This window comes from Plectropomus leopardus, chromosome 4 (assembly GCF_008729295.1).
Source record: "Plectropomus leopardus isolate mb chromosome 4, YSFRI_Pleo_2.0, whole genome shotgun sequence".
Lineage (NCBI taxonomy): Eukaryota > Metazoa > Chordata > Actinopteri > Perciformes > Serranidae > Plectropomus > Plectropomus leopardus.
The window spans coordinates 18717907-18745196 of NC_056466.1; the positions used below are offsets into that span (position 1 = coordinate 18717907).

At 38.9% G+C, this 27290-nt stretch overlaps 1 protein-coding gene, 1 long non-coding RNA gene and 3 other non-coding genes across 7 annotated transcripts in view; 4 read left to right on the top strand and 1 right to left on the bottom strand.

Moving 5' to 3' along the window:
* The first annotated feature begins 6659 nt into the window (after positions 1-6659).
* On the top strand, positions 6660-8070 carry LOC121942688. Of its 2 annotated transcripts, none has more exons than XR_006105817.1 (5): positions 6660-6772; positions 7065-7141; positions 7341-7449; positions 7651-7725; positions 7925-8070. It is a non-coding gene; the product is annotated as an uncharacterized LOC121942688 (long non-coding RNA). The 2 variants fall into 2 exon arrangements; XR_006105818.1 differs by having other exon boundaries at positions 7070-7141.
* LOC121942705 lies at positions 7178-7266 on the top strand. The gene has a single exon (XR_006105820.1). It is a non-coding gene; the product is annotated as a small nucleolar RNA SNORD60 (small nucleolar RNA).
* On the top strand, positions 7488-7578 carry LOC121942707. Its single transcript, XR_006105822.1, has one exon. It is a non-coding gene; the product is annotated as a small nucleolar RNA SNORD60 (small nucleolar RNA).
* On the top strand, positions 7762-7849 carry LOC121942706. Its single transcript, XR_006105821.1, has one exon. It is a non-coding gene; the product is annotated as a small nucleolar RNA SNORD60 (small nucleolar RNA).
* A 5957-nt stretch (positions 8071-14027) lies between the features above and the next one.
* Positions 14028-27290, bottom strand: part of chtf18 (CTF18, chromosome transmission fidelity factor 18 homolog (S. cerevisiae)) — a 28619-nt gene continuing 15356 nt past the window's right edge. The window contains exons 20-22 of one of the 2 annotated variants that reach the window (XM_042485838.1): positions 19228-19324; positions 17911-17980; positions 14028-14042 (exon numbers count right to left, since the gene is read on the bottom strand). In XM_042485838.1, the coding sequence (XP_042341772.1) occupies positions 19292-19324 (33 nt within the window). In that variant the 3' untranslated portion in view covers positions 14028-14042; positions 17911-17980; positions 19228-19291. Of the gene's footprint in view, positions 14043-17910; positions 17981-19227; positions 19328-27290 lie in introns of both variants that reach the window. The other variant, XM_042485836.1, reaches the window with a different exon arrangement.

The following is a 27290-nucleotide window of genomic DNA, read 5'->3' on the forward strand; positions in this document are numbered from 1 at the left end:
TCACCGGATATTTGAAAAGTGTTATTAGATCCTACATCATTCATGGACATATTCCTGTGAGGTAATATCATTGACTTGACCTTGAAATGACACTGAATGATATACAAATCAGTCAGTCAAACAAAAACTGCTGGCAGCAGTCTGTCGTTTGAAGTGACAAAATGGCTGTGGCTCACAGAACAACATATGTACAGAGAGCCATGATGGCTGCACTGATCATCAGCCCAGAGATGGGGACTGTGGGTGGATGTAAATGTCAGATGTGGCTATTGGGTTCTTCTTTTGATTATCGTATTTATGTATTTAGATTGAAGTTTCACAGTTTTGTTACCTTGCAGTGGGTTGTGCTGGCACGAAGACCAACACTGGATGCTGCAAAGACTGTGAGTGCTCAAGAAGCTAGCTCAATGCCAAATCCACTGAATTGGAATAAAACATGTTAGTGGGCTTTGACTATCAGATATATCCAAATTTTAGTTGTTGTAAATGTGGGGCATACCTTGAGGGTGTAATAGGTGTAAGGTCTTTGCCCATGGTCTGCATCAGTCTTCGTCCAGAGTCCAGCGCAGATATCCACTCTGCTGTAAAGAAGCAACCAAATGGGTGCGTTGGACATTACAGAGCCGCTCTCATACAGAAACCAGAGAGCCACCAGTGGACCGATCGCATTGCTAGTGATAAAAACAGCTCATGTAAATACTTGAAAAAAATGTACTCCAGGCTTAAAGCTATGATCAAAGACCTTATAACACTATCTGACTTTGGAAAATATGTTATTCTCCAAGAGGGTGCCATATTATTAGAGCTTGTATTATATGCAGTATACTTTTTTATTTTACTTCTTATTCTATTTTTGCTACTTTAAAAAAAAAAATTAACACAGGAATGAGAAAAATATATAAATAACTAAATAGAAAAATTAAATGGAAAATTGTGAACAGGTAAGTGATACTAAAATAAGGATTCAGTGATCTGACTTTTCAGACAATCTCCAAATTATGTCAAATTTTGAAGGCACCTACAAGAGAGAACCTCAGCTTTTAGAGCTTGAAATTGTACAGCACAATCTACTAATCCAATGAGGCTCTATGAGAACAAAACTGTAGATATGAGCCAATCAGAACCCCATTTTAATACAGCAAGCCCTTGATTCACTCAAATCTTTATCTGAACTAAAACTTTAGGTCCTTTAAGGAACAGGTTAAATGTTGCCTCTAATGTTATTTGGACCATTTTACAAGTTTATCTTTAAAGTAAAAAACACTTACCCATCGAGCTAGCTCATTAAGCTGGCTCAACCCCTGGGCTCACATATACTCACATTCTCTCTATTCCTTCCTCTGTGGTCCACAGTGGGAATTAGGAAATTCACACGTTGAAATTGGGAAATTCGCACGTTGAAATTGGGATGTTCGCAAGTTGAAATTGGGAAATTCAAAAGTTGAAATTCAGAAATTCGCAAGTTGAAATTCAGAAATTCGCAAGTTGAAATTCAGAAATTCGCAAGTTGAAATTCAGAAATTCACAAGTTGAAATTCAGAAATTTGCAGGTAGAAATTCGCAAGTTGAAATTGGGAAATTCACAAGTTGAAATTGGGAAATTCGCAAGTTGAAATTGGGAAATTCGCAAGTTGAAATTCGTAAAATTGACGTGAAACCGATGCAACGCTTGAAATTTGACTCCCACATTCACTCATCACAAGCAGTCCCGTGTGACACACCTCAGGCAGGGTTTGAGCCTGCATTGAAGCTACCTCTCTATGTTGGTGGTCGGTGTCCTTAACCACTGGATTGTCTCGGGCATCAATGAACTCTACAAAGCAGAAGGAGAAAGAAGATGAGACCTTAGATGTAAAAAGCTTCCCTTCATCATCCTGCAGAGAAACAAACTTCCCTGCACACTTAAGCTGTTGTGGTGTTTTTCAAGTCTGTTCTAGAGGCTCTTTAGGTAATTCTGAGTTTCGTTGTACTTGTAACTTCTGAGTGTTGAATCAGTTTGTTGTCGAGCTGCTAGTCAAATCAGATCTCAGTTGTCCTGTTATCCCAGATGGCCTGGTGGTCAGGGCTCCTGGTTTTTACCCAGCTGGTCTAGTTTCAGCTCCAAGTTTAAGAGCTTCTCAATCTGGATCGCCTCTTGGTGTCTGGCCTTAATATAGATCATAAAGCCCGCCCCTCAGTGAATGGGACATAGGCCAAACTAAAAAATCAAAGTACACGCCAGATAAACTTTTCCCAAAGATAGTTTCTGACTAGGGCTGGGCTATATGACCTCAAATAAATATCACAATTAACTAAACATTTTACCTTGATTACAATTAATGAACGTGTTTTTTGTTTTCTTTTTTTTGTGGTTTTTTTTTGCTCTCATAGTTCATTGACACAGTTTGTACTGTAAATATGCTCAACCACTAAAGCTGGGATATTTTTTTCTAATGAAAGAATGCATATCTTGTCTTTGTGATTTTAAAATAATTGAATAAAACACACACAGATGAACTACTTATGATTATTTAATGAATATTTCTGATGTGAAAAAATGTTGGCAGTTTGCAGTAATTAGTATTAGTATTACATGGAAATGGAATACTTTAAATTTTTTAAATGTGTAATAATAGCAGTCTTAAACAGTTAAATGTTTATTGTTTAACAGTGGTATAATGTAGTTAAGGCCACATTTACTTAAGTATTGTACTTAAGTATAAGGTGACCAGATTTCAGAAATGAAAACCGGGGAAATTTTCAAAAATATAACATTAAATTATCCAATGTTATTATCTAAGTTTGATTTGACCATGGTATGTTGCACTGTAATAAACATATGATGCATTGTTGTTCATTAAACTATTCAGCTTTATACAAGAATTAAAGGCTCCATTTTCAACAAACTTCAGAACCTCTACTGTGAACCATTAAAAATTTCACTGACGCTCTGCTGCACGTCTCTGCCGCGACTACTCTATAACCCAACAGTGTTTTAACATGACTCTTAATTAACAGTCCAGCTCCATTGAGACTATGGTGGGAAAAAGTAGACTATGGCGGCCCAGAAACACTGCTGCTGCTAGTAGCAGCCTGCTACTCATAACCATGTGGAGGTATCGTGTTTGGTTTTCCAGCTGTTAACGCTTAACTTCTGAATAAAATAATATAATCGTGTAATCGAGCACTGATTACACTCTGATAGTGAAGGCTTTGCTTATTGCAGCTGGGTAAATGCAAAAAGGTCATAGGTTAGCTAAATTACCATAGTATAGCCTACCACCATCCAAAATGAAAAACCTATAACACGCAACACAGTATATTCACTTTTTTCTCAACTGAGCCAGGAGCACTAAAAACAAAAGAATTACACTGTGACGAATTTTTTCTCAATGCCAATAAAGATTAAGTGTAGCAGTGAAATATGCACACTTTGCTCATGATATAAGCCACTACAATTGTGTAAATATATAGTCTACAGCTTGTTCAGACATCTTCTCCTGGTTGTTTAAACTGCACTGCAGCGACACAAACACACTGCATCAAAGAGGAGCAAACGCAGGGACTGTAGGCTACACAACGTTGCCTGTAGTCTCGAGCTGCTGCACTCACCTGTATGAGTCACTCTGTGAGCATAGTCCTTCATTTGCACTGCAGCGAGAGAGAGAAAATGCATTAAAGAAAAGCTAAATAAGGGACGGTGTACAATATTGCCTGTGGCGGTTGTAGATATATCATCTGGAGTTGTTGCACTCACCTGTATGAGTCACTGTGTGAGCTGCGTCCGCGCGAAGTCTCCCATTTAGTCTGCTCTTCGTCAAACTGCTCGTTCAGGCATAACGTCAATAAAACAGTCCACTCGTCTTTTTGTGCCACAGCGCTCCTTAAAGTTTTCCAAAATGTTCAGCTTAATGCGGTAACATCCCGGTTTATTGTCAAAAACAGTAAAGAGTCCATTGCATGTAAAATCCGTCTAGTCAAAGCTCTGACGGACGCACGTAGCAACGTCGCAGGTGTGTTTGATTCTGGTTAGCCTAAACAGCGAACGTTAAATGAGTCAATGGTTACAGTAAACGCAACCTTTCTTAGACCATAACCCACACGGAAGTAAACTTTATTTGATTGTGTCGTTGCGCATTTGACATATTAGGTTCGCTCGAGCTGTGCTGCCCCTCGCCTGGACAGCGCACGAGAGCAGGCGCCCGCAGCCGGAGGGGTGACGCTACAATGGATCGTCCGGAGGGAGGTGCACGTCATCAAACGCTCATAGCAGAGTCAACCAATCACAGCAGCGTGTAGTTTTGTCAGATTTTTGTAGTTTCCGTCAGATTTTTGTAGTTTCTGTCAGATTTTTGTAGTTTCTGTCAGATTTTTTTTTTTTTACAAAAAGGACTTTAGCATATCAGATTGCACTGATTCATATAGTAGCTACATAGGCCGCACTCACACACATCAAATGTTTAAATATTCAGCCTGAATGTCCAGACCTCCTTTTAAATCAGCGCAAATGTAGTTAAAACATCAACTTGTCGCAAAACATATATTTGTATAACTACTTAAATAATTTGTTCAGTTGAAGCTGAAAGACTTATCACAACTCCGAGAGTTGAATGTACCATATATAAGAGGAGTTACTCAGAGTATAATATGCCTCAGAAATTATTGATAGGCCTACCAGTTGACATTTACTTGGGTAATTTAGCTAGTTAGTTATATTTTGAGGTAGCTTTACTTGGGCAGTTCCATTGGATTACTTTATACTTGTAGTTCATTACATTTCAGTGGTGAATATTGTACTTTCTACTACAATAGATTTATCTGACATTAATTCAGTCATTTTTTATGGAGATTTAACTCAGCAGAGTTATCAAATTTCTGAAAGAAAGTGCAGTCAGATAACCTAAAGTTTCTTTGCCCTTACATTACATTACGTAACATTTCCTGGCATATATCTAACGCTAGCTAGAAATCATTTGTTAACTGTTAATTTCTTCACCTTTGTCACCTTTGTCCAGCAGGAGGCGGTGACAAAAAGCTGCGATCAAGTCAGACAGATTTCTGACTTTTTCAGCAGTCTGTACAGGGAGTCACATAAGCACCCACATCCTCTTAGATTGGATTCCTCTTCATTCAGATCTTATCATATCGTTTATCAGTCTGTTTACAGTCTGTAATTATTGTATTGATGGACAATGTAAACTTTTTAAATATTGCACAGGCGATTTGTGATTTCTGATCATGGTTCATCCCTCATTTACATGAATTCTAATGTATATCAGCAGTATATCATTTTTGCTGCTGTATATAAATCCACTGAGTGCATCTGTCACCCTCAAACTACATCATATAAATAAAAAAAAACATCATCACAGCTCTTAGTGCAGATCAGTCAGACAGCCTATGGTCAGGGCTTCACATCTGTATACATGTTATTTTAAGAATCCTCACATCCCATTTAAGATTACTGACCACAAATTCTGCTGTTTAATCCTTAGTCCTTCTTTCCCCTCCTTCCTCAAAATAATTAAAATACTCTACAACAGACTCTGTATAGTTTATGATGAATGTATTTAGTCTTTGTAAATGCAAACATCACTATCAGTCAGAACATGAACTCTGTTAACAGAAAGACCGTCAAATAAGACAAATAAATTCCAAATCTCTGAAATTCAACAAAAATAAAAAAGGTTTATCTGACACTTCATACTGGTGGGTCAAGCAACCCAGGGTTAAAGTTGGCTCAAGCGTTTTTGCCACAGATGTATTTAAGAAATTTTCCCGGAAGCAAAAAACTACAACTCCCATGAAGCTTTGACGTAACTTCTGCTTCTAAGACTCATGGGAGATGTTGTTGGTCAATACAGTCAAAATCATCGGTGTTTTATCTCTGTTTAAATTACAGGTTGCTCGACATAATAGCGTTCATTGCATTAAAGATGGGTAGATAAGCAAAAAAAATAAATAAATAAGACTCGAAATTCCCATAATATTTCTCATAAAGTCCAACGAATGAAACTAGCTAGCCGTTAGCCAGCCCAGAAAAGGGGCGGTACTTCCGTTTTCTCTTGGACGGAAGCCTTAAATGCTCATTTTCTCTGGCGCGTCAGTGCTGATCAGTTCTCCACATGCAGCATGGCAGGAGACGAGAAACCTCTAACCCCATTTCAGTGTTTTCTCCAAACTTCAAGCCACGACCGCAAAGACCCGTCCCGAGCGGAAAAAGTTTGTGGAACAAGTGAGTAATTTGTTGCAAATATGAGTTTGATGTTGAATGCTAACTTGATTACGTTTTTCTGAAAAGCAACATCTGGATTTCCTGCATGGCCCAGTGCTACCACGTGGTGTTTCGACCATCTAAAACTATAAACTGTCTTCTTTTTAAAACAAGGAATCTAACTTTTATTGTGCATCGAGCTGCACCATATTGATGTCTCACCCCCACATTTTAATTTATTTATTTATTTTTTACCATAAAATGTTATGTCTGGATAGCAGTAGAATCTAATTCCAACTTTCAATTCCTTCTATTATAAGTTTGAGCATGTGTGTTTGGTAACAGAAGCATGTGTCTAATATTAAAGTAATTGTGTGGTAGTTAAATAGTGAAGTAGCTACATAACCTTATAATTGGTGCTGCAGGGATGTATTCATGAGCCTTGCTTTCCCTCTCTTTCCAGTATCTTACATGGAGGCATGTAGGAGTTGAGGCCCCGGATGACCTTCATAAAGGTTGAAATGGAAAAACTGAAAATGAATTTGCCTTGAGGAGTGCCATCACTGGATCAGAGCAAATGTGAGTTCATCTGCATCATAAACCGTGATCTGAATAAATAAAGTAATTTGATAAACAATATGCCTAAATATGTAACACTTCCTCATGGTTTTCACTATTATGATACATCAAAAACTGAAAATAGATCTGACAAAACTCAGCTTTACAAAACATGTTTCACAGCCACACAAACGTTTCCTACACATCTTATGAGAGACAAATGGCAGCTTCTAATTTTAACTCTCATCTGAGGCTAGATTTTATATAGCATTGTGTGTGTCATTTTTTTCACCATGGCCTTTTTTTCCTTCAGTGCAGGTGAGAAAGGCAGGCTGAGGGATGCTGCTGTGTCTGAGCAGCCTGAAGACTCCACGCTGGGTTTGAGAGCTGGTGAGTCTTAAATGTGTTGCCGTTTTAATCATTTTTAGCCTGTGATGATGAAATCAAATAACTTTTCTGACACCTACTATGAGAGCTGAACTCCAGCTCCTGATTCTAAATTTATTCTGAGGCTACATTATTAGGATGTTAGTGTAATCTTCACCTCAAAAGCACCACTTAAACTATTTTTTCTCTAAAATTGTTACAGGTAACGAATGAAAAGACGGAAAACGTGAGAACCGGCTGTCTGAGGCCGCAGTGTGTGAGATGCTCCTCAGATCGATACTCTTATTGACCTCGCTGGGTTTGAGGAGCTGGTGAGTCTCTACAATATGTTGGCGTTTGAATCACATGTAGCCTATGATTACAAAATCAAATAACTTTTCTGACACCTACTATGAGAGCTGAACTCCAGCTCCTGATTCTAGCTTTATTTTCTGAGGCTCGTACAGTACAGATATATGTGCACATGATTCTAACATCGTCGTGTGAATTAAAACAGAGCTGCTCTTTTACAGGTTGATTTAAGACTCGACACAGGGGCGAGTAGCTCTTCGTGATCCTGCTGATGAAGGACTGGTGATCTAGTAATGGTAAGTCAGTGTGTAGATGTTGCTTCTGTTCAGCACAGCCAATGATGACATACCAAATTTTTTTCTTTTCTGACACCTCGTATGAGAGCTCTCAGCTCCTGATTCTAACTTTTATCTGAGGCTGCAATGATCATATTTTTTTATTCTGTTCGTCTGCCACACAGATTGCTGTCATCTGATCCGCATTTGTCTTTTTCAGGTGCCTTAAATTCAAATGTTGTCGCGGGCCAGACGAATGACGCCCTCGAGCTGATGGAACAAACCCTAAATGAAAAAACTACAATGTTTACTGAACAAAATGTTTTTTTGGTTTTTGAACTTTTTGCATCAAACTGTCAACCTGTATTTATTAAATAAACTCTTAATTCTGTGTTCTGACTGGTCTGTTTTATGTAGTATTTGATGCATTTATATCCAGAATTATTACACCCTAAACATAATGTGACTGACAAAGGCAGTAAATCTGTTTGTTTAAAAACACTTTTACTTTTAAAGCAAGGAATTTTATAGTCCTGCTTGCCATATGCCATTTCCATTTTAATGTTTTTATATTAAAGATCTTAAACTATTGTAAAAAGAAAAAAAAAAAGCATTCACACCCACAAGACTCAACAGTTCCACAGATCCAACAAAAACACCTGTGCAAAGCTAGATGAAAAAAGTAGTGACTATTTTGCCTTGTATAAAGTATATCGTGGTGGAGCAAAAAAAATAGTTATTGTAAGTTCTCCTTTTGGCCAGAGGTACTCTGAAATATAGGCCAAAAGGAGTAGCTGAATCAAGCTTGAGTTTGCCAGCGTTAATTTTTCCCTCCTGTTACAGGGACGCACACCTAAAGTATACACTTTCTTCACATTTTAGATGTGTGATCATCTTAAAGGCACAATCTGTAATTTGTTTGACACTGAAGTGTTGAGCTGCGAAGAGGTCTTATTTTTTTCTGAAAAGATCACAATTAAAATTAGAGGCTGTGTTTTCAACATTAGACAGCTTTGTGAGATTGTAGCTATTTCTAGGCCCTTATTCTGAACGACTGGTGAAGATTAGGGGGTTCCAGTCTTGTATTTTGACACTTTTGTTGACATGCAGATCACAGATCATGCATTTTAAAGCAAAGGGGCCTTACAGCATCCTGCCAAAAATTAAAACTTGTATTTAAATCAAAGATGGATCTGAGAGATCATTACGGCTGTAAAAGTGTCTGTGCTGTTGCCTCTCACCTGCAGCTCTGCCCAGGTGTGCTGCATGCCTAACGAGGTGCACCCGCATCTGTACCAGCAGCAGAGGAGGGAGGCCTCTGGTTTGCATGTATTTAAGTAAAATCTAATGGATTTGATTGTTTTAAAGGTGTCTTTGGTGGTGATTTTGGGTCAGTGTAGGAGTGTTGTTCACTTTTCTGAAATAAAATTGAATATGTGGTAATTTATCCTAAGCGTGGACTTTGAAATAATGACTACTGAGAAATCTGGACCCCATAGGACCAGTTGGGAACCACTGCCATAGGCTGCCTAAACAAATTATCAGTGGTAAATCTAGAGAGAAGGGAACTTGTGTGTAATTCAGAACACATTTACACAACAAGCTGTGTTCAAACCCTTCACTCACTCACTGTCCTTAATGTGTATTAAATAGTGAACCATATAGGAAATAACTGCATGAGAATTCACACAACTTATCAAAATGATGTTTGCAACTTCAAAGGTTTATCTCGTTTTTTGTGTGTGTGTGTTTTTAAATCTGAATTTTTATCTTGCAACCATGCATTTAATTAGGCGGTGGTAATAGATCCCCTGAATTACTTTTTAGAGTAATAGCACGAGTGGAAGTCCAAGGGGGCGGGAACTAAGAAAAGACTAGGTTAGTCCCATTTAAAATGTTTCTTTTGACTTTGCTCTTTAACCTCAAATTTCTATTTTTACCGGGGGTCTCTGGGGTCTCTGCTGCAGCCACACAGAGCCGATATCTCCAGTCATGTGAATTACACAAAAAAAAAAAAGACACTCCCGGTTTGTTTTCCCACTGGAGCGTGTCCTCATTTGCGTGTTTCCTGCCTGCGCTCAGACTCAGTGCGTGTCTGGATTTCCATACAGGTGCGTCCTCGGCTCCAGCCTTCGTTTGACTGTCAAAGCAGCGGCGCGGCTCCTTTTCTCCGCCCTGCGCATCCCGCATCCAGTCGCTACCAGAGAGGAGCGCAGGGGAGTGCCCTGCACCGCGAACAGCCGACACACATATACACACACACTGCCTCCTCCTCTTCTTCCTCCTCCTGCACTGAAGCCGGACTCCTCTGCCGGGGAAACTCCACCGACTCTCAGCTGTTATTGTCGCCGTGAGCATCCTCTGTCAGCCGGCTGCACAATAACTCGACCCGCGGTCCTCTCCGGTAGGCCTGACGGTAAGAGCTGGTGTTTATGCGTGGGGGGTTTATGCGTTTCCATGAAATCACGATACATCCGAGCTGACGTTTCGATGTTGTAGCTGCACGATGAGCATCTATAGTCGCTTTAACCTCCTACACGCTGATGTTTGTGTCAAAAGAGACTTAGTTTTAATGTAGATTTGCGCTCAGCAGCCCGACTGCAGAGTGATGGAGGCTGATGTCACTGTAACACATTTGGAGGATGTTATAATTAAATAAATGATGAAGGCCTTTTTATGGAACAGCTGGCTGCTGGTGAGACACAGCAGGGTGGATGCTGGTGGAGGAAGCAGGCAGCCGACTTACTTAGATCCATTAGAGAGATGAGGAGGATGAGAGAGGAGGAGGAAAAGGAGGAGGAGGAGGGAGACAGTTTCTAGTACAGAGGACTAAACTGATCCCTGGTCGGCCTGAACTCTCATCTCGGCCCTCTCTATCTCTATCTCTCTCTCTCTTTCTGCTGTAATGTGGCCTGTGGCAGGGTGGGGCACAATTTACAATAAGTACAAATAAATGGCAGTAAACACAAGCGGCATACTTTGTTTTACATCTCTGACTCTTACAAAAATACCCTTAGAGTAATCCAACAAAGTACTTTTACAAAAGCACTGTACTTAAGTTGACTATAAATACCTTGAAATTGCACTTGAGTGTTTTAATATGATGTAACCTGATAGTTTTACTCTATTTATATGGCCGCTACAATTACCAAAGAAAAACCACACAGCTCTCTCTCTTTCACAGCTGTAGTTTCTAAGTTTTTCTGCTTCAGTGTCTCAATTTTGTGCAACATTTATCTCAGTTATTAGTTACTCTGCAACTCTGGATTCACAGGAAGTACACTAGATTGTAAATTTATTAGGAACACCTATCAAAACGAATGTAGTCCAATACAAAAGTCCAGCTATAAATCCATCATGAAGGTTTGTTCAAACTGCTGTAGATATAAATAACATCATAACCTTCATGAAGGATTTAAGGTAGGACTGTTGTATTCGACTGCATTCAGCTAGGTGGACCTTATAAATTGGCAAATGAGCATATCGTATTTAAAAATGTATATGTAAAATAATACATAATAAGAATCTCTTGAATCAGGGTAATTGCTGTAAATAAAACTAGTACAAGTACAAAGAAGGGTGACATTAGTACCAAAGAGACAAACTACAACCTAAATAAGATGTTAACACTCTGGTTCTTCATTATCGGTGCTTTTCAGTGTTTGTTTTTTTTTTAATTTACTTTAAACGCATATCTGTCTTTAGACAACAAATCCCACTGAACAACCAAAACTAATATTTGATCCAACAGATCCCACTAACAAGCATTATGTGTGGATGCAAAGCTGATACATCATATTCCTCCATTGTTGTCCAATAACACATAAACGGGCCACACTGTTGCACGGGCTGACATGTTTCCTTCATTACGATGAACATGGGCACTGTAGTCTATTTTGAGTTGACCCAACACAGAGTGACCTGCTGCAGTAAATACTCACAAGAGCACAAAATGTGCATTAATCTTCTGGTGAAAATAGTCTGCATGTAATTTGATTTTTTTTTTACTGTTTGAGTAATGTTTGAAAAAAGCTACTAGCCACATAATTACCAAGTTTTTTTTTAAATAAACAATTTAATAGAGATCTGATTTAATGTTTCCAGTAGTAAGCAGTGGTCCTGAGTGCCACAGACTGGGTGTGGAGGTTGGAAAGTATTGTTTATTTTTGGTCTTTTTATGGGATCTGCTGGCAATACACTGTATACTTTAAGTTACACGTTGTGGTATTTTTACTAAAGTTTAAAAGCTTTGCCAATTTCTTTCACCAGTTACAAAAAAGTCAACCGCAGAAAACAAGAGAGCGTCCTTCAGTAATAAAAGTACTGACACTAAAAAACTACTCACAGTAAGTTACATCTGGTCTCAATCAGTGGGCCAGCATGGCATTTTGACAGCAACTCTTTCAATATGCCCTGTTGACCTCTTCCCTCTGGTGTTCAGGAAAGCTCCCTGAAGTGGTGACCATCTGGACTTTATAAGGTTTTCTCAGATATGGTCAATAAATCTGCCAAAGAGAGAAGCAGTGGTTCCCACCAAGGAGTCACAAGATTTATCTAGCAGGTCACGAGATGACTTAACAAGAGAAGAAAACAAAAAACACATTTCTGCATCATAAAGTCAAATGAAAAGGCTTTTTTTTAAGATTAACTTTCATCTGATCTTAAATTTTATGATAAATTTCATAAAGTGGTAAATTTCATATGAACAGATCTTAATTTGCCATGTTATTCCCCCCGTATAAGTAGTAGATGTTGTTTTGTTTCTGGAACGTCAATAAAAAGAAAAGTTTATCGACCATACATAATTATAACCAATTATTTAGTGAGCTACATAATTTTAAAATACTTTCTTTCTTTTTTTTTTACCATTTATTTAATGTAAATTTTAACTCTGTCAGCTCTTTTTGACAATATGTTAGGTGTAAGATGTCTGACTTTGTCTTCCCCTTTATATAAAAATTATTTGATAAAAGTGAGGAGAAAGACAGTCTATTGTTACCAGTTCAACCAGAGATAGGGGTAAAAGTTTTATTTTAAGGAGTCACAAGCCAGAGAGGTGTGGAGTGACTAAAATAGAGCGACATCCTGATTGTTCCGTGAATCCAGAGCTGTTCTTTATCCCACTCTGTTCTCGTCTTCTAAAAGTAAAACTTTACACGGGAGGAAACAACAATTCAAGATTTAACTGCAGAAATCAAATATCTCTTTTACGAAACATCTGATTCTTTTTGATTGCCAACAAAGTTTTTATGTGACATCTGTGCATCTGAACTCTGCTCAAGCTTCAATCTGTTGTGTGTTTTCCTTGTGTGTGTGTGTGTGTGTGTGTGTGTGTGTGTGTGTGTGTGTGTGTGTGTGTGTGTGTGTGTACAGAAGTAGCATCATGGAGGAGTTAGACGTTCCACAGATGAGGAGAGAAGTGGAAAGCCTTCAGTATCAGCTGGCAATCAACAGAGAGAAATCCTCCATCACCGTTACTGAGTGAGTGTGTACCGTACACACACAAACACACACAAACACACACAAACACACACAAACACACACAATCACACACAATCACACACAATCACACACACAGTGTCCCTCTCGCTCTCTCTCTCTCTCTCTCTCTCAAGAGTATGACATTTGCGCTGACGGTGTGTGTGTTTTTTGTAGGCTGGTGAAGTGGATCGAGGGTTGTGTTTGTGAAGATCCATTTCTGAACCCTGAGCTGATGAGAGCCAACCCCTGGGTGGAGAAGGGCAAGTGTGTGATCCTCTAATGGTCACACACACACACACACACACACACACACACACACACAACACACACACAAAATCACGGATGCATATAAACTGAAGAATCATGTACTCCCACGCACAGTCACGCTGCACTAACTCACCCACTCTCTCTCTCTCTCTCCTTCTCTCTCACACACATTATTGCTATTATTATCATGTTTATTTATTGGGAGACTCCTGAATGCTTTTAATTTATGTGAAGACTACTGTGTGTGTGTGAGTGTGCAGCACTGAGTAGCTTTCTAGAGGTTTGTTTTGATGGACTGCTGAGAAATGTTCAACAACACGTTTTTATTGGCTCTTTACACTGTCAATCAAAATAAAGACTGTTTTGAATTTAACAGCTGCTGTTTGGATTTATTCAGACATATGACATACAGGCAGCAATGTGTGTGTGTGTGTGTGTGTGTGTGTGTGTGTGTGTGTGTGTGTGTGTTACAGTAGTTCTCTGATGTAGACATTTCGTCTGACAGCGTTGGACATTCCCTCGTTGAACCGGAACCACACGTCACTGTTGCCCACCGCCGTTCCCATTGACAGAAACTGCACACTTCTCACCTACAGAGAGAAAAGAGCAGTTTTTTTAAGCTGTTTTTATTTTTCAGACTGCAAAAATAGTTTTTCACATACTGTTATTACTATTACTATATTAATATATTATTATTATTTTTTTCTCTTCTTATTATCATACGGCTTCTGTTTAATATGTTTGTGTCTAATCTCGTTTAATTTTAATAATAATAATAATAATAATAATAATAATAATAATAATAAACTGTATTCATATAGCACCTTTCATATAAGAAATGCAGCCCAACGTGCTTTACAAGAAAGAAATTGCATGCACATCAAAAACATAGAAGACAAAATGACACAACAAAACCTGCATGTAAAAAAAAATGCATCTTCAAAAAAATTACAGTGACAGTGTGAGCATGAATGGGGGGTAAGCATTTGGTTACGAGTGCAAAAATAGAGTAATCGTCACCCATCACTGGCTTTATTACTATTAAGAGGACATTATTATTTTATGCTCAGTTTAATTGAGGCTTAGTTTGGCTAACAGGGGTGACATCGCCTACAAAACGTTGCATGTAAAAATAATGCCATAATTAATAACAAATTAATGTTATACTAGGGGGGGGGTGGTGAGCATTGTATTTTTTCGGGGGGGGCAAATACATTTTTTAAAAAAATGTAGTAAATTTTGGAGGAGAATGAAATTTCCAGGGCATTGCGAGAGGTCACAGCCTGACGGTAGGACTTGTTACAAAAGAATCGGGCTGAACAACCTCGGCCACCCGCTGTGTTTCACAAAAATACGATAAACAGGTATCCTTTAATGGGGGTTGTATTGGGGGTAATACTGGGGGGTAAGGCTCTTAATGCAGCTTCAGGTTGCTCATCAAAAGGGCCGAGGCAAGACTACGACCGCGGCTGCTGCGGCGAGGACACGCTCTCGGTACATGGGGGCGCCGCTCTATCACTGAGCCACCAGGTGCCCGTATATCACAAAAATACGATAAATATATTTTAAAAATACATGACAGGTTTTTAAAAAAGTATATACATGAAAATTTAATGCGCTACAGGGCTCATCAAAAGAAAAAAAGAGGACCCGCTGGTTCTTAAAGATCCTCTCAAATTACTTCATTATTAACTCTCAAAGATAATTCGCTCAGTCAGTTTCTAGTTAAAGGTATTGCTGTGCAGGAATTGTTGGCTCCTGTTTGTAAACACTCGCCAGCAAAAGTCAAATTGAAATCCAACCTCGGCTTTGTCTACTTGGTGATTCACCTCTCCTCTATTTGCATTTTTCCAGCACCGTGTCCACAATTTTTGGAGCTTCTTCTTGGATTTGTGTTGCTCACAGTCCAGCTACCTTTTTATGAATCCCCAACCTCACCTGAGTGCTGTGCCCGGGAATGTCCCGAACACAGCACAATAATGAGAAAATCTAAAAAAGCAGGCAGAGGGGAAAAAACTCCTCAGATCAATACACAACCACACACTTCTCGTGGATCATGAGTGAAAATCAAGAGGAATTACTTCTGTATGAGCTTTAAGCTGCATAGTTTACCTTTAACTGACAGGAAAGTGACTGAAAATCTGGTTTTCTTACTCATGGTAATAGTAATAATTGATTTAAGTATAGCTGCAACAAACAGTTATTTTCATAAATTGATTAACCTAGCTACTGTTTTCTCAATGCATTGATTAGTTCATTTCCGAAAACTCAATGACGTTTGTTCAAATTGTTTGTTCAGTCTGAACAGCAAAAGATATCAGGTTTATTATCATAGATGAGTAAGAAACCCAGAAAACTTTTACTTAACAGAATCTGGAATCAGTGAGTCTTGGCCATTTTTGCTCAAAGCACGACTTAAACCATTAATGAATTAATGTGATCAACTAATTGATTAAGCTGTATATATTAATCATCTAAAGTGAAAACAGTTCCCCCCCAATGTGAGGATTTCCAGCTCTCTCGTGTGATTAGAAAACCTGACTACCATTTGGTTTTTTCACTGTTGCTCAGATAAAAATAAAAAAATGAAAGACATCAGCTTCAGCTCTGAGAACTTGGGACGAAAAAGGAACCTTGTTTTCTGACATTTTTAAAGAGGAAACTGTTGACTGAATATTCAGTCGTGAAAATAATTATTAACTGGAGCCCTACTTATAAGGCAGAGTCTTCTTTCTGCTTTCATAAAACCATGAGAGTGCATGATGTCCATTTTGTCATTTGATCACATGTATGACCACACAAAGATTTGTCCGCTCAGACAGAAGATTTAGAGTCCCACAGGCTCGACTGAACAGGTTGAGGAACTCTTTTGTTCCTCAACCTGTTAACGTTTTAAATCAGAGTTTGATTTCTAAGTAGCCTCAGCGTATCTGAGTCAAACACTGAATGTAATTGGGAATGATTCATTTGTTGCACCTCATCCACGTTTCATAACATCTGATGTGGTTTGTAGTGTTTGTTGTATGGGTTTGTTGTTTGGTTTAAGATTGTTTTAGTATTTATGTGAAACACATCATAGGAAAACAAAAGTCAGATTTTTTTTTTCCGACAACAAAGTGAAATCAAATCAAAAATTTATTAAAAAAATGCACACGTACATGTACTGTATATCAGGGACTTTACACCAATAAGTGCATTATAGAAAGTGATGAACGATCATCTCCATCAACCAAAGTCTCACTCAAACATCTCACAGGGCTCTCTGATGCTCGTGCAAGTACATTTTGATTAATGAAACGTGTCAAAATTAACATGAGACCTGTTCCTGTTTTTAGTCAGCGGAGCGCTGTTGTTGTTCCGCCTTTGACCTATAAAAACCACAGCTCTGCATTTACTTCTGATTACTCTGTTGATCAATTTAGGAAATGCAGAGCTTTCAGGAAGGTTAGTCATTTTAATGGGTCCAGTTTTTAATTTCCCCTACCACTGAATGCAGGATCTGGGCCGATATTAAAAACTGAATGAAAAGGTAAACTTCTTTTTGCAGGAGCAGTTACAGTTTTCATCTACCTGCACACCGGTGAGCCAGCAAAATAAAACGACTTTAAAGATTTAAAATTATAAGAGGCCTTTTACAGAATATTTATAAAAGCTGTTTTTTCTTCCATGTTGAAAGGAACAAGTTGCTTTTGTTGTAATGCTTTATGTTCATGCCGTATACAAGACACACTGAATATAATCAAAAGAAATCACTGGTCGTCTTTTACTTGATGTTAAAGATAGTCAAAGAGCAACAGTAATCCACTTTGTGCACTTAAAATACGCAGGCCCCATTTTGAAAATATTCACCTCAGGTTGTCATGTTGGAGGAGAGGGAACAAGCTACACAATTCTGCTCTATTGTTTATGCAAATGTGCTATTTTTGGTGCGGAGCTGCAATGCATTTGAACACAGCCGTCGTGTTTGTTTCCAGTAACACAAAGCTACTGGCAGGCCAAAAACACAGCAACTGCTCTAAAAAACGTTTATTAGGTTTCTGAAGCAACAATGACTATTTGACTGCATAAAACTAAGCAACTACCGCACTACCGTAACAGTATTACAGATTTCATTTAAACATAATACGAATACTGTCTATTCTTTTGGTTGTAGTACAAATATAAGAAGGAGGCTGTAGATACGGCTGTGTCGAGCTTTTTATGTTGCTAACAGAAATATGATATTGCCAACATTATGGAGGGAAAATGCAGGTGCTGCTGACAGTCCAGATCTGCTGCCTGCAGTGTCCCACAGGAGCTCTAAATTAGAAGCGTTATGTAACACACATCAGTTATCACCTCTGGTGTGTTTGGACCTGATGTGCCTTCAGGCGTTTTTCCCTGAGCAGCCCGTGTTCTCAAAGGGTTTGGATAAATGAAGCCACACTTAAATCACATAGCACCAAGTCTGTACAGTACCTGTCTCTGGGGCGGGCTGCGGTCTCTGAGGTTTGGGGGCGACAGCTCGACCAAAGAAATCCACCTCCGGCTGCAGAACACAAAGTGAAGAGGAGGGAGAAGTTAATCGGGAAGTTTCTGAAACACTGTCCTCAATAAGGAGGTCAATAATGAGTAGAAACACACACACACAGACACACAACCTCTCATTAGCCTGATTTCACAGTTTCACCATTAGGGACTCTAACCCAGTGGCTTCTCATTATCCTCATTTCTGCCCTCTTGAGGTTCACTCTCTCGTTTGCTCCATTACTGAACTGCTTTAACTTAGCGGCTCGTTCTGATGGTCAGAGCAAACAGGTGTTGGCTCCACCTGCAGGCACCAACTAACACATACACCCGCGGGAAGATCAATACTGTCAGAAGGAGAGGGCCACTTCCTCAATCAACTAGATGCTGGAATAACCAAAGAACCACCACAAAAGATTTAATATTTATCCAATGAAAAGTAGATGCAGAAATGTTTAGTCTCTGAAGACTCACCTTGTTGCAAGGACTTTAAGCTGCAGGTGGAAACTTACATTTGCAGAAACTGTCATTGTATTTTCAAAGAAATACATGAGACAGGCTGTCTGTGAAAAAAATCACGCTCCTCTCCCTCCTCATAGTGCCTGCACTGGCATTTTCTGGAATCCACCACAGCTTAAGGACAACAACCATTCAGAGCAGAGGAGCTTCTAACGCAGCTGTCAATCATGCGAATCACTGCTTGTAAACTGCAGTCAAACTGTCAAACTAGGCTGATCCAATATAAACCAAGATTCTGTTACTTTATTGCCTTTTTGTGTCTTAAAATGTTTTCAGACACATATTTTAGTTTACTGTTTAACTGTAAAATGAGAATTTGTGACCCAGCTGCCATGTTGAAAACAGTCAAGCAGAAAACAAAGTACTGCCCACCATCAGGGTCACAAACCTTCTCATTTGACAGCTAATTAGAGGCACTATGAGGAAGAACATGATTCTTTTTTCACAGATTATGCGTCTCCTGTAATGCAAAAATAACAAAATAAAAATAAAAATTAACAACCATAGCTTCAAATCAATGATCAATAAAAAATAACTGTGCAGATGAGTTAAATGTGTTTGTATGTTATACACCTTGAATTATTTTGAGCGTTGAAATATAGCAACTTGGGTGCATCTCCAGGGATACAATGTATGTCAGTGTAATATCCTCTTGAGTGACAAAAACAGGTAGGTGTGTGTGTGTGTGTGTGTGTGTGTGTGTGTGTGTCTGTCTGTCTGTCTGTCTGTCTGTCTGTCTGTCTGTCTCACCCTCGTCTCCACTGTGGTCTGTTTGACGATGTTCTCCAGCCTCTGCTGATGGTTCCTCGTTGGTTTAGGACCAGCACTCTTTTTTTTCTTCCTCTTTCTGCTTCACACAGACACAGCAGATTAGAAATACATTCAAATATTGAAGGGACAGTTCACACCACAACTGCATATTTCTGCTCTTACCTGTAGTGCTATTTATCAATCTAGATTGTTTTGGTGTAAGTTGCAGTGTGTTGGAGGTATCTTCCACTGAGATATCTGCCTTCTCTCCAATATTATGGAACTAGATGCCACTCAGCTTATGGTGCTCAAAGAGCAAATAAAATCCATTTAAAAAACTCAACAGCAACATCTCTTTCCAGAAATTATAACCCAGTTATTTAAGATAATCCACAGATATTGTTGTTGGCAGTTTCATAGAGGAACTATTTTCTTTCTACCAAACATCACCCACCCCCAAAAGTATCACTGCGCAGAAGGAAGCGTGCATCTACTCATGATGAGAGTGCTTGTGACAGTGCAGGAGGTAAACATCGATATCGTCAGCTGAGCTGTAATGTTAGCGAGCTCAGTTGAAATAGCACTACAGGTAAGAGCAGAAATATGCAGTTGTGGTGTGAACTGTCCCTTCAATATTTGAATGTATTTCTAATCTGCTGTGTCTGTGTGAAGCAGAAAGAGGAAGAAAAAAAGAGTGCTGGTCCTAAACCAACCAGGAACCATCAGCAGAGGCTGGAGAACATCGTCAAACAGACCACAGTGGAGACGAGGGTGAGACAGACAGACAGACAGACAGACAGACACACACACACAGACACACACACACACACACACACACACACACACACACACACACACCTACCTGTTTTTGTCACTCAAGAGGATATTACACTGACATACATTGTATCCCTGGAGATGCACCCAAGTTGCTATATTTCAACGCTCAAAATAATTCAAGGTGTATAACATACAAACACATTTAACTCATCTGCACAGTTATTTTTTATTGATCATTGATTTGAAGCTATGGTTGTTAATTTTTATTTTTTTTTTTTTATTTTTGCATTACAGGAGACGGATAATCTGTGAAAAAAGAATCATGTTCTTCCTCATAGTGCCTCTAATTAGCTGTCAAATGAGAAGGTTTGTGACCCTGATGGTGGGCAGTACTTTGTTTTCTGCTTGACTGTTTTCAACATGGCAGCTGGGTCACAAATTCTCATTTTACAGTTAAACAGTAAACTAAAATATGTGTCTGAAAACATTTTAAGACACAAAAAGGCAATAAAGTAACAGAATCTTGGTTTATATTGGATCAGCCTAGTTTGACAGTTTGACTGCAGTTTACAAGCAGTGATTCACATGATTGACAGCTGCGTTAGAAGCTCCTCTGCTCTGAATGGTTGTTGTTGTCCTTAAGCTGTGGTGGATTCCAGAAAATGCCAGTGCAGGCACTATGAGGAGGGAGAGGAGCGTGATTTTTTTTCACAGACAGCCTGTCTCATGTATTTCTTTGAAAATACAATGACAGTTTCTGCAAATGTAAGTTTCCACCTGCAGCTTAAAGTCCTTGCAACAAGGTGAGTCTTCAGAGACTAAACATTTCTGCATCTACTTTTCATTGGATAAATATTAAATCTTTTGTGGTGGTTCTTTGGTTATTCCAGCATCTAGTTGATTGAGGAAGTGGCCCTCTCCTTCTGACAGTATTGATCTTCCCGCGGGTGTATGTGTTAGTTGGTGCCTGCAGGTGGAGCCAACACCTGTTTGCTCTGACCATCAGAACGAGCCGCTAAGTTAAAGCAGTTCAGTAATGGAGCAAACGAGAGAGAACCTCAAGAGGGCAGAAATGAGGATAATGAGAAGCCACTGGGTTAGAGTCCCTAATGGTGAAACTGTGAAATCAGGCTAATGAGAGGTTGTGTGTCTGTGTGTGTGTGTTTTCTACTCATTATTGACCTCCTTATTGAGGACAGTGTTTCAGAAACTTCCCGATTAACTTCTCCCTCCTCTTCACTTTGTGTTCTGCAGCCGGAGGTGGATTTCTTTGGTCGAGCTGTCGCCCCCAAACCTCAGAGACCGCAGCCCGCCCCAGAGACAGGTACTGTACAGACTTGGTGCTATGTGATTTAAGTGTGGCTTCATTTATCCAAACCCTTTGAGAACACGGGCTGCTCAGGGAAAAACGCCTGAAGGCACATCAGGTCCAAACACACCAGAGGTGATAACTGATGTGTGTTACATAACGCTTCTAATTTAGAGCTCCTGTGGGACACTGCAGGCAGCAGATCTGGACTGTCAGCAGCACCTGCATTTTCCCTCCATAATGTTGGCAATATCATATTTCTGTTAGCAACATAAAAAGCTCGACACAGCCGTATCTACAGCCTTCTTATATTTGTACTACAACCAAAAGAATAGACAGTATTCGTATTATGTTTAAATGAAATCTGTAATACTGTTACGGTAGTGCGGTAGTTGCTTAGTTTTATGCAGTCAAATAGTCATTGTTGCTTCAGAAACCTAATAAACGTTTTTTTTAGAGCAGTTGCTGTGTTTTTGGCCTGCCAGTAGCTTTGTGTTACTGGAAACAAACACGACGGCTGTGTTCAAATGCATTGCAGCTCCGCACCAAAAATAGCACATTTGCATAAACAATAGAGCAGAATTGTGTAGCTTGTTCCCTCTCCTCCAACATGACAACCTGAGGTGAATATTTTCAAAATGGGGCCTGCGTATTTTAAGTGCACAAAGTGGATTACTGTTGCTCTTTGACTATCTTTAACATCAAGTAAAAGACGACCAGTGATTTCTTTTGATTATATTCAGTGTGTCTTGTATACGGCATGAACATAAAGCATTACAACAAAAGCAACTTGTTCCTTTCAACATGGAAGAAAAACAGCTTTTATAAATATTCTGTAAAAGGCCTCTTATAATTTTAAATCTTTAAAGTCGTTTTATTTTGCTGGCTCACCGGTGTGCAGGTAGATGAAAACTGTAACTGCTCCTGCAAAAAGAAGTTTACCTTTTCATTCAGTTTTTAATATCGGCCCAGATCCTGCATTCAGTGGTAGGGGAAATTAAAAACTGGACCCATTAAAATGACTAACCTTCCTGAAAGCTCTGCATTTCCTAAATTGATCAACAGAGTAATCAGAGTGGAAATGCAGAGCTGTGGTTTTATAGGTCAAAGGCGGAACAACAACAGCGCTCCGCTGACTAAAAACAGGAACAGGTCTCATGTTAATTTTGACACGTTTCATTAATCAAAATGTACTTGCACGAGCATCAGAGAGCCCTGTGAGATGTTTGAGTGAGACTTTGGTTGATGGAGATGATCATTCATCACTTTCTATAATGCACTTATTGGTGTAAAGTCCCTGATATACAGTACATGTACGTGTGCATTTTTTTTTATAAATTTTTGATTTGATTTCACTTTGTTGTCGTAAAAAAAAAAATCTGACTTTTGTTTTCCTATGATGTGTTTCACATAAATACTAAAACAATCTTAAACCAAACAACAAACCCATGCAACAAACACTACAAACCACATCAGATGTTACGAAACGTGGATGAGGTGCAACAAATGAATCATTCCCATTACATTCAGTGTTTGACTCAGATTCGCTGAGGCTACTTAGAAATCAAACTCTGATTTAAAACGTTAACAGGTTGAGGAACAAAAGAGTTCCTCAACCTGTTTCAGTCGAGCCTGTGGGACTCTAAATCTTCTGTCTGAGCGGACAAATCTTTGTGTGGTTCATACATGTGATCAAATGACAAAATGGACATCATGCACTCTCATGGTTTTATGAAAGCAGAAAGAAGACTCTGCCTTATAAGTAGGGCTCCAGTTAATAATTATTTTCACGACTGAATATTCAGTCAACAGTTTCCTCTTTAAAAATGTCAGAAAACAAGGTTCCTTTTTTGTCCCAAGTTCTCAGAGCTGAAGCTGATGTCTTTCATTTGTTTATTTTATCTGAGCAACAGTGAAAAAACCAAATGGTAGTCAGGTTTTCTAATCACACGAGAGAGCTGGAAATCCTCACATTGGGGGGGAACTGTTTTCACTTTAGATGATTAATATACAGCTTAATCAATTAGTTGATCACATTAATTCATTAATGGTTTAAGTCGTGCTTTGAGCAAAAATGGCCAAGACTCACTGATTCCAGATTCTGTTAAGTAAAAGTTTTCTGGGTTTCTTACTCATCTATGATAATAAACCTGATATCTTTTGCTGTTCAGACTGAACAAACAATTTGAACAAACGTCATTGAGTTTTCGGAAATGAACTAATCAATGCATTGAGAAAACAGTAGCTAGGTTAATCAATTTATGAAAATAACTGTTTGTTGCAGCTATACTTAAATCAATTATTACTATTACCATGAGTAAGAAAACCAGATTTTCAGTCACTTTCCTGTCAGTTAAAGGTAAACTATGCAGCTTAAAGCTCATACAGAAGTAATTCCTCTTGATTTTCACTCATGATCCACGAGAAGTGTGTGGTTGTGTATTGATCTGAGGAGTTTTTCCCCTCTACCTGCTTTTTTAGATTTTCTCATTATTGTGCTGTGTTCGGGACATTCCCGGGCACAGCACTCAGGTGAGGTTGGGGATTCATAAAAAGGTAGCTGGACTGTGAGCAACACAAATCCAAGAAGAAGCTCCAAAAATCGTGGACACACGGTGCTGGAAAAATGCAAATAGAGGAAGGTGAATCACCAAGTAGACAAAGCCGAGGTTGGATTTCAATTTGACTTTTGCTGGCGAGTGTTTACAAACAGGAGCCAACAATTCCTGCACAGCAATACCTTTAACTAGAACTGACTGAGCGAATTATCTTTGAGAGTTAATAATGAAGTAATTTGAGAGGATCTTTAAGAACCAGCGGGTCCTCTTTTTTTCTTTTGATGAGCCCTGTAGCGCATTAAATTTTCATGTATATACTTTTTAAAAACCTGTCATGTATTTTTAAAATATATTTATCGTATTTTTGTGATATACGGGCACCTGGTGGCTCAGTGGATAGAGCGGCGCCCCATGTACCGAGGCTGTGTCCTCGCCGCAGCAGCCGCGGGTCGAGTCTGGCCTCGGCCCTTTGCTGCATGCCCCCCCACCCCCCACCCCCCTCTCTCTCTCCCCCATTCATGCTCACACTGTCACTGTAATTTTTTTGAAGATGCATTTTTTACATGCAGGTTTTGTTGTGTCATTTTGTCTTCTATGTGTTTTGATGTGCATGCAATTTCTTTCTTGTAAAGCACGTTGGGCTGCATTTCTTATATGAAAGGTGCTATATGAATACAGTTTATTATTATTATTATTATTATTATTATTATTATTATTAAAAATAAACGAGATTAGACACAAACATATTAAACAGAAGCCGTATGATAATAAGAAGAGAAAAAAATAATAATAATATATTAATATAGTAATAGTAATAGTAATAACAGTATGTGAAAAACTATTTTGTCAGGAGTCAAAAATAAAAACAGCTTAAAAAAAAACTGCTCTTTTCCTCTCTGTAGGTGAGAAGTGTGCAGTTCTGTCAATGGGAACGGCGGTGGGCAACAGTGACGTGTGGTTCCGGTTCAACGAGGGAATGTCCAACGCTGTCAGACGAAATGTCTACATCAGAGAACTACTGTAACACACACACACACACACACACACACACACACACACACACACACACACATTGCTGCCTGTATGTCATATGTCTGAATAAATCCAAACAGCAGCTGTTAAATTCAAAACAGTCTTTATTTTGATTGACAGTGTAAAGAGCCAATAAAAACGTGTTGTTGAACATTTCTCAGCAGTCCATCAAAACAAACCTCTAGAAAGCTACTCAGTGCTGCACACTCACACACACACAGTAGTCTTCACATAAATTAAAAGCATTCAGGAGTCTCCCAATAAATAAACACGATAATAATAGCAATAATGTGTGTGAGAGAGAAGGAGAGAGAGAGAGAGAGTGGGTGAGTTAGTGCAGCGTGACTGTGCGTGGGAGTACATGATTCTTCAGTTTATATGCATCCGTGATTTTGTGTGTGTGTGTGTGTGTGTGTGTGTGTGTGTGTGTGTGTGTGTGTGTGTGTGTGACCATTAGAGGATCACACACTTGCCCTTCTCCACCCAGGGGTTGGCTCTCATCAGCTCAGGGTTCAGAAATGGATCTTCACAAACACAACCCTCGATCCACTTCACCAGCCTACAAAAAACACACACACCGTCAGCGCAAATGTCATACTCTTGAGAGAGAGAGAGAGAGAGAGAGAGCGAGAGGGACACTGTGTGTGTGATTGTGTGTGATTGTGTGTGATTGTGTGTGTTTGTGTGTGTACGGTACACACTCACTCAGTAACGGTGATGGAGGATTTCTCTCTGTTGATTGCCAGCTGATACTGAAGGCTTTCCACTTCTCTCCTCATCTGTGGAACGTCTAACTCCTCCATGATGCTACTTCTGTACACACACACACACACACACACACACACACACACACACACACACACACACACACACACACACAAGGAAAACACACAACAGATTGAAGCTTGAGCAGAGTTCAGATGCACAGATGTCACATAAAAACTTTGTTGGCAATCAAAAAGAATCAGATGTTTCGTAAAAGAGATATTTGATTTCTGCAGTTAAATCTTGAATTGTTGTTTCCTCCCGTGTAAAGTTTTACTTTTAGAAGACGAGAACAGAGTGGGATAAAGAACAGCTCTGGATTCACGGAACAATCAGGATGTCGCTCTATTTTAGTCACTCCACACCTCTCTGGCTTTGTGACTCCTTAAAATAAAACTTTTACCCCTAATCTCTGGTTGAACTGGTAACAATAGACTGTCTTTTTCCTCACTTTTATCGAATAATTTCTATATAAAGGGTAAGACAAAGTCAGACATCTTACACCTAACATATTGTCAAAAAGAGCTGACAGAGTTAAAATTTACATTAAATAAATGGTAAAAAAAAAGAAAGAAAGTATTTTAAAATTATGTAGCTCACTAAATAATTGGTTATAATTATGTATGGTCGATAAACTTTTCTTTTTATTGACGTTCCAGAAACAAAACAACATCTACTACTTATACGGGGGGAATAACATGGCAAATTAAGATCTGTTCATATGAAATTTACCACTTTATGAAATTTATCATAAAACTTAAGATCAGATGAAAGTTAATCTTAAAAAAAGCCTTTTCATTTGACTTTATGATGCAGAAATGTGTTTTTTGTTTTCTTCTCTTGTTAAGTCATCTCGTGACCTGCTAGATAAATCTTGTGACTCCTTGGTGGGAACCACTGCTTCTCTCTTTGGCAGATTTATTGACCATATCTGAGAAAACCTTATAAAGTCCAGATGGTCACCACTTCAGGGAGCTTTCCTGAACACCAGAGGGAAGAGGTCAACAGGGCATATTGAAAGAGTTGCTGTCAAAATGCCATGCTGGCCCACTGATTGAGACCAGATGTAACTTACTGTGAGTAGTTTTTTAGTGTCAGTACTTTTATTACTGAAGGACGCTCTCTTGTTTTCTGCGGTTGACTTTTTTGTAACTGGTGAAAGAAATTGGCAAAGCTTTTAAACTTTAGTAAAAATACCACAACGTGTAACTTAAAGTATACAGTGTATTGCCAGCAGATCCCATAAAAAGACCAAAAATAAACAATACTTTCCAACCTCCACACCCAGTCTGTGGCACTCAGGACCACTGCTTACTACTGGAAACATTAAATCAGATCTCTATTAAATTGTTTATTTAAAAAAAAAACTTGGTAATTATGTGGCTAGTAGCTTTTTTCAAACATTACTCAAACAGTAAAAAAAAAAAATCAAATTACATGCAGACTATTTTCACCAGAAGATTAATGCACATTTTGTGCTCTTGTGAGTATTTACTGCAGCAGGTCACTCTGTGTTGGGTCAACTCAAAATAGACTACAGTGCCCATGTTCATCATAATGTAGGAAACATGTCAGCCCGTGCAACAGTGTGGCCCGTTTATGTGTTATTGGACAACAATGGA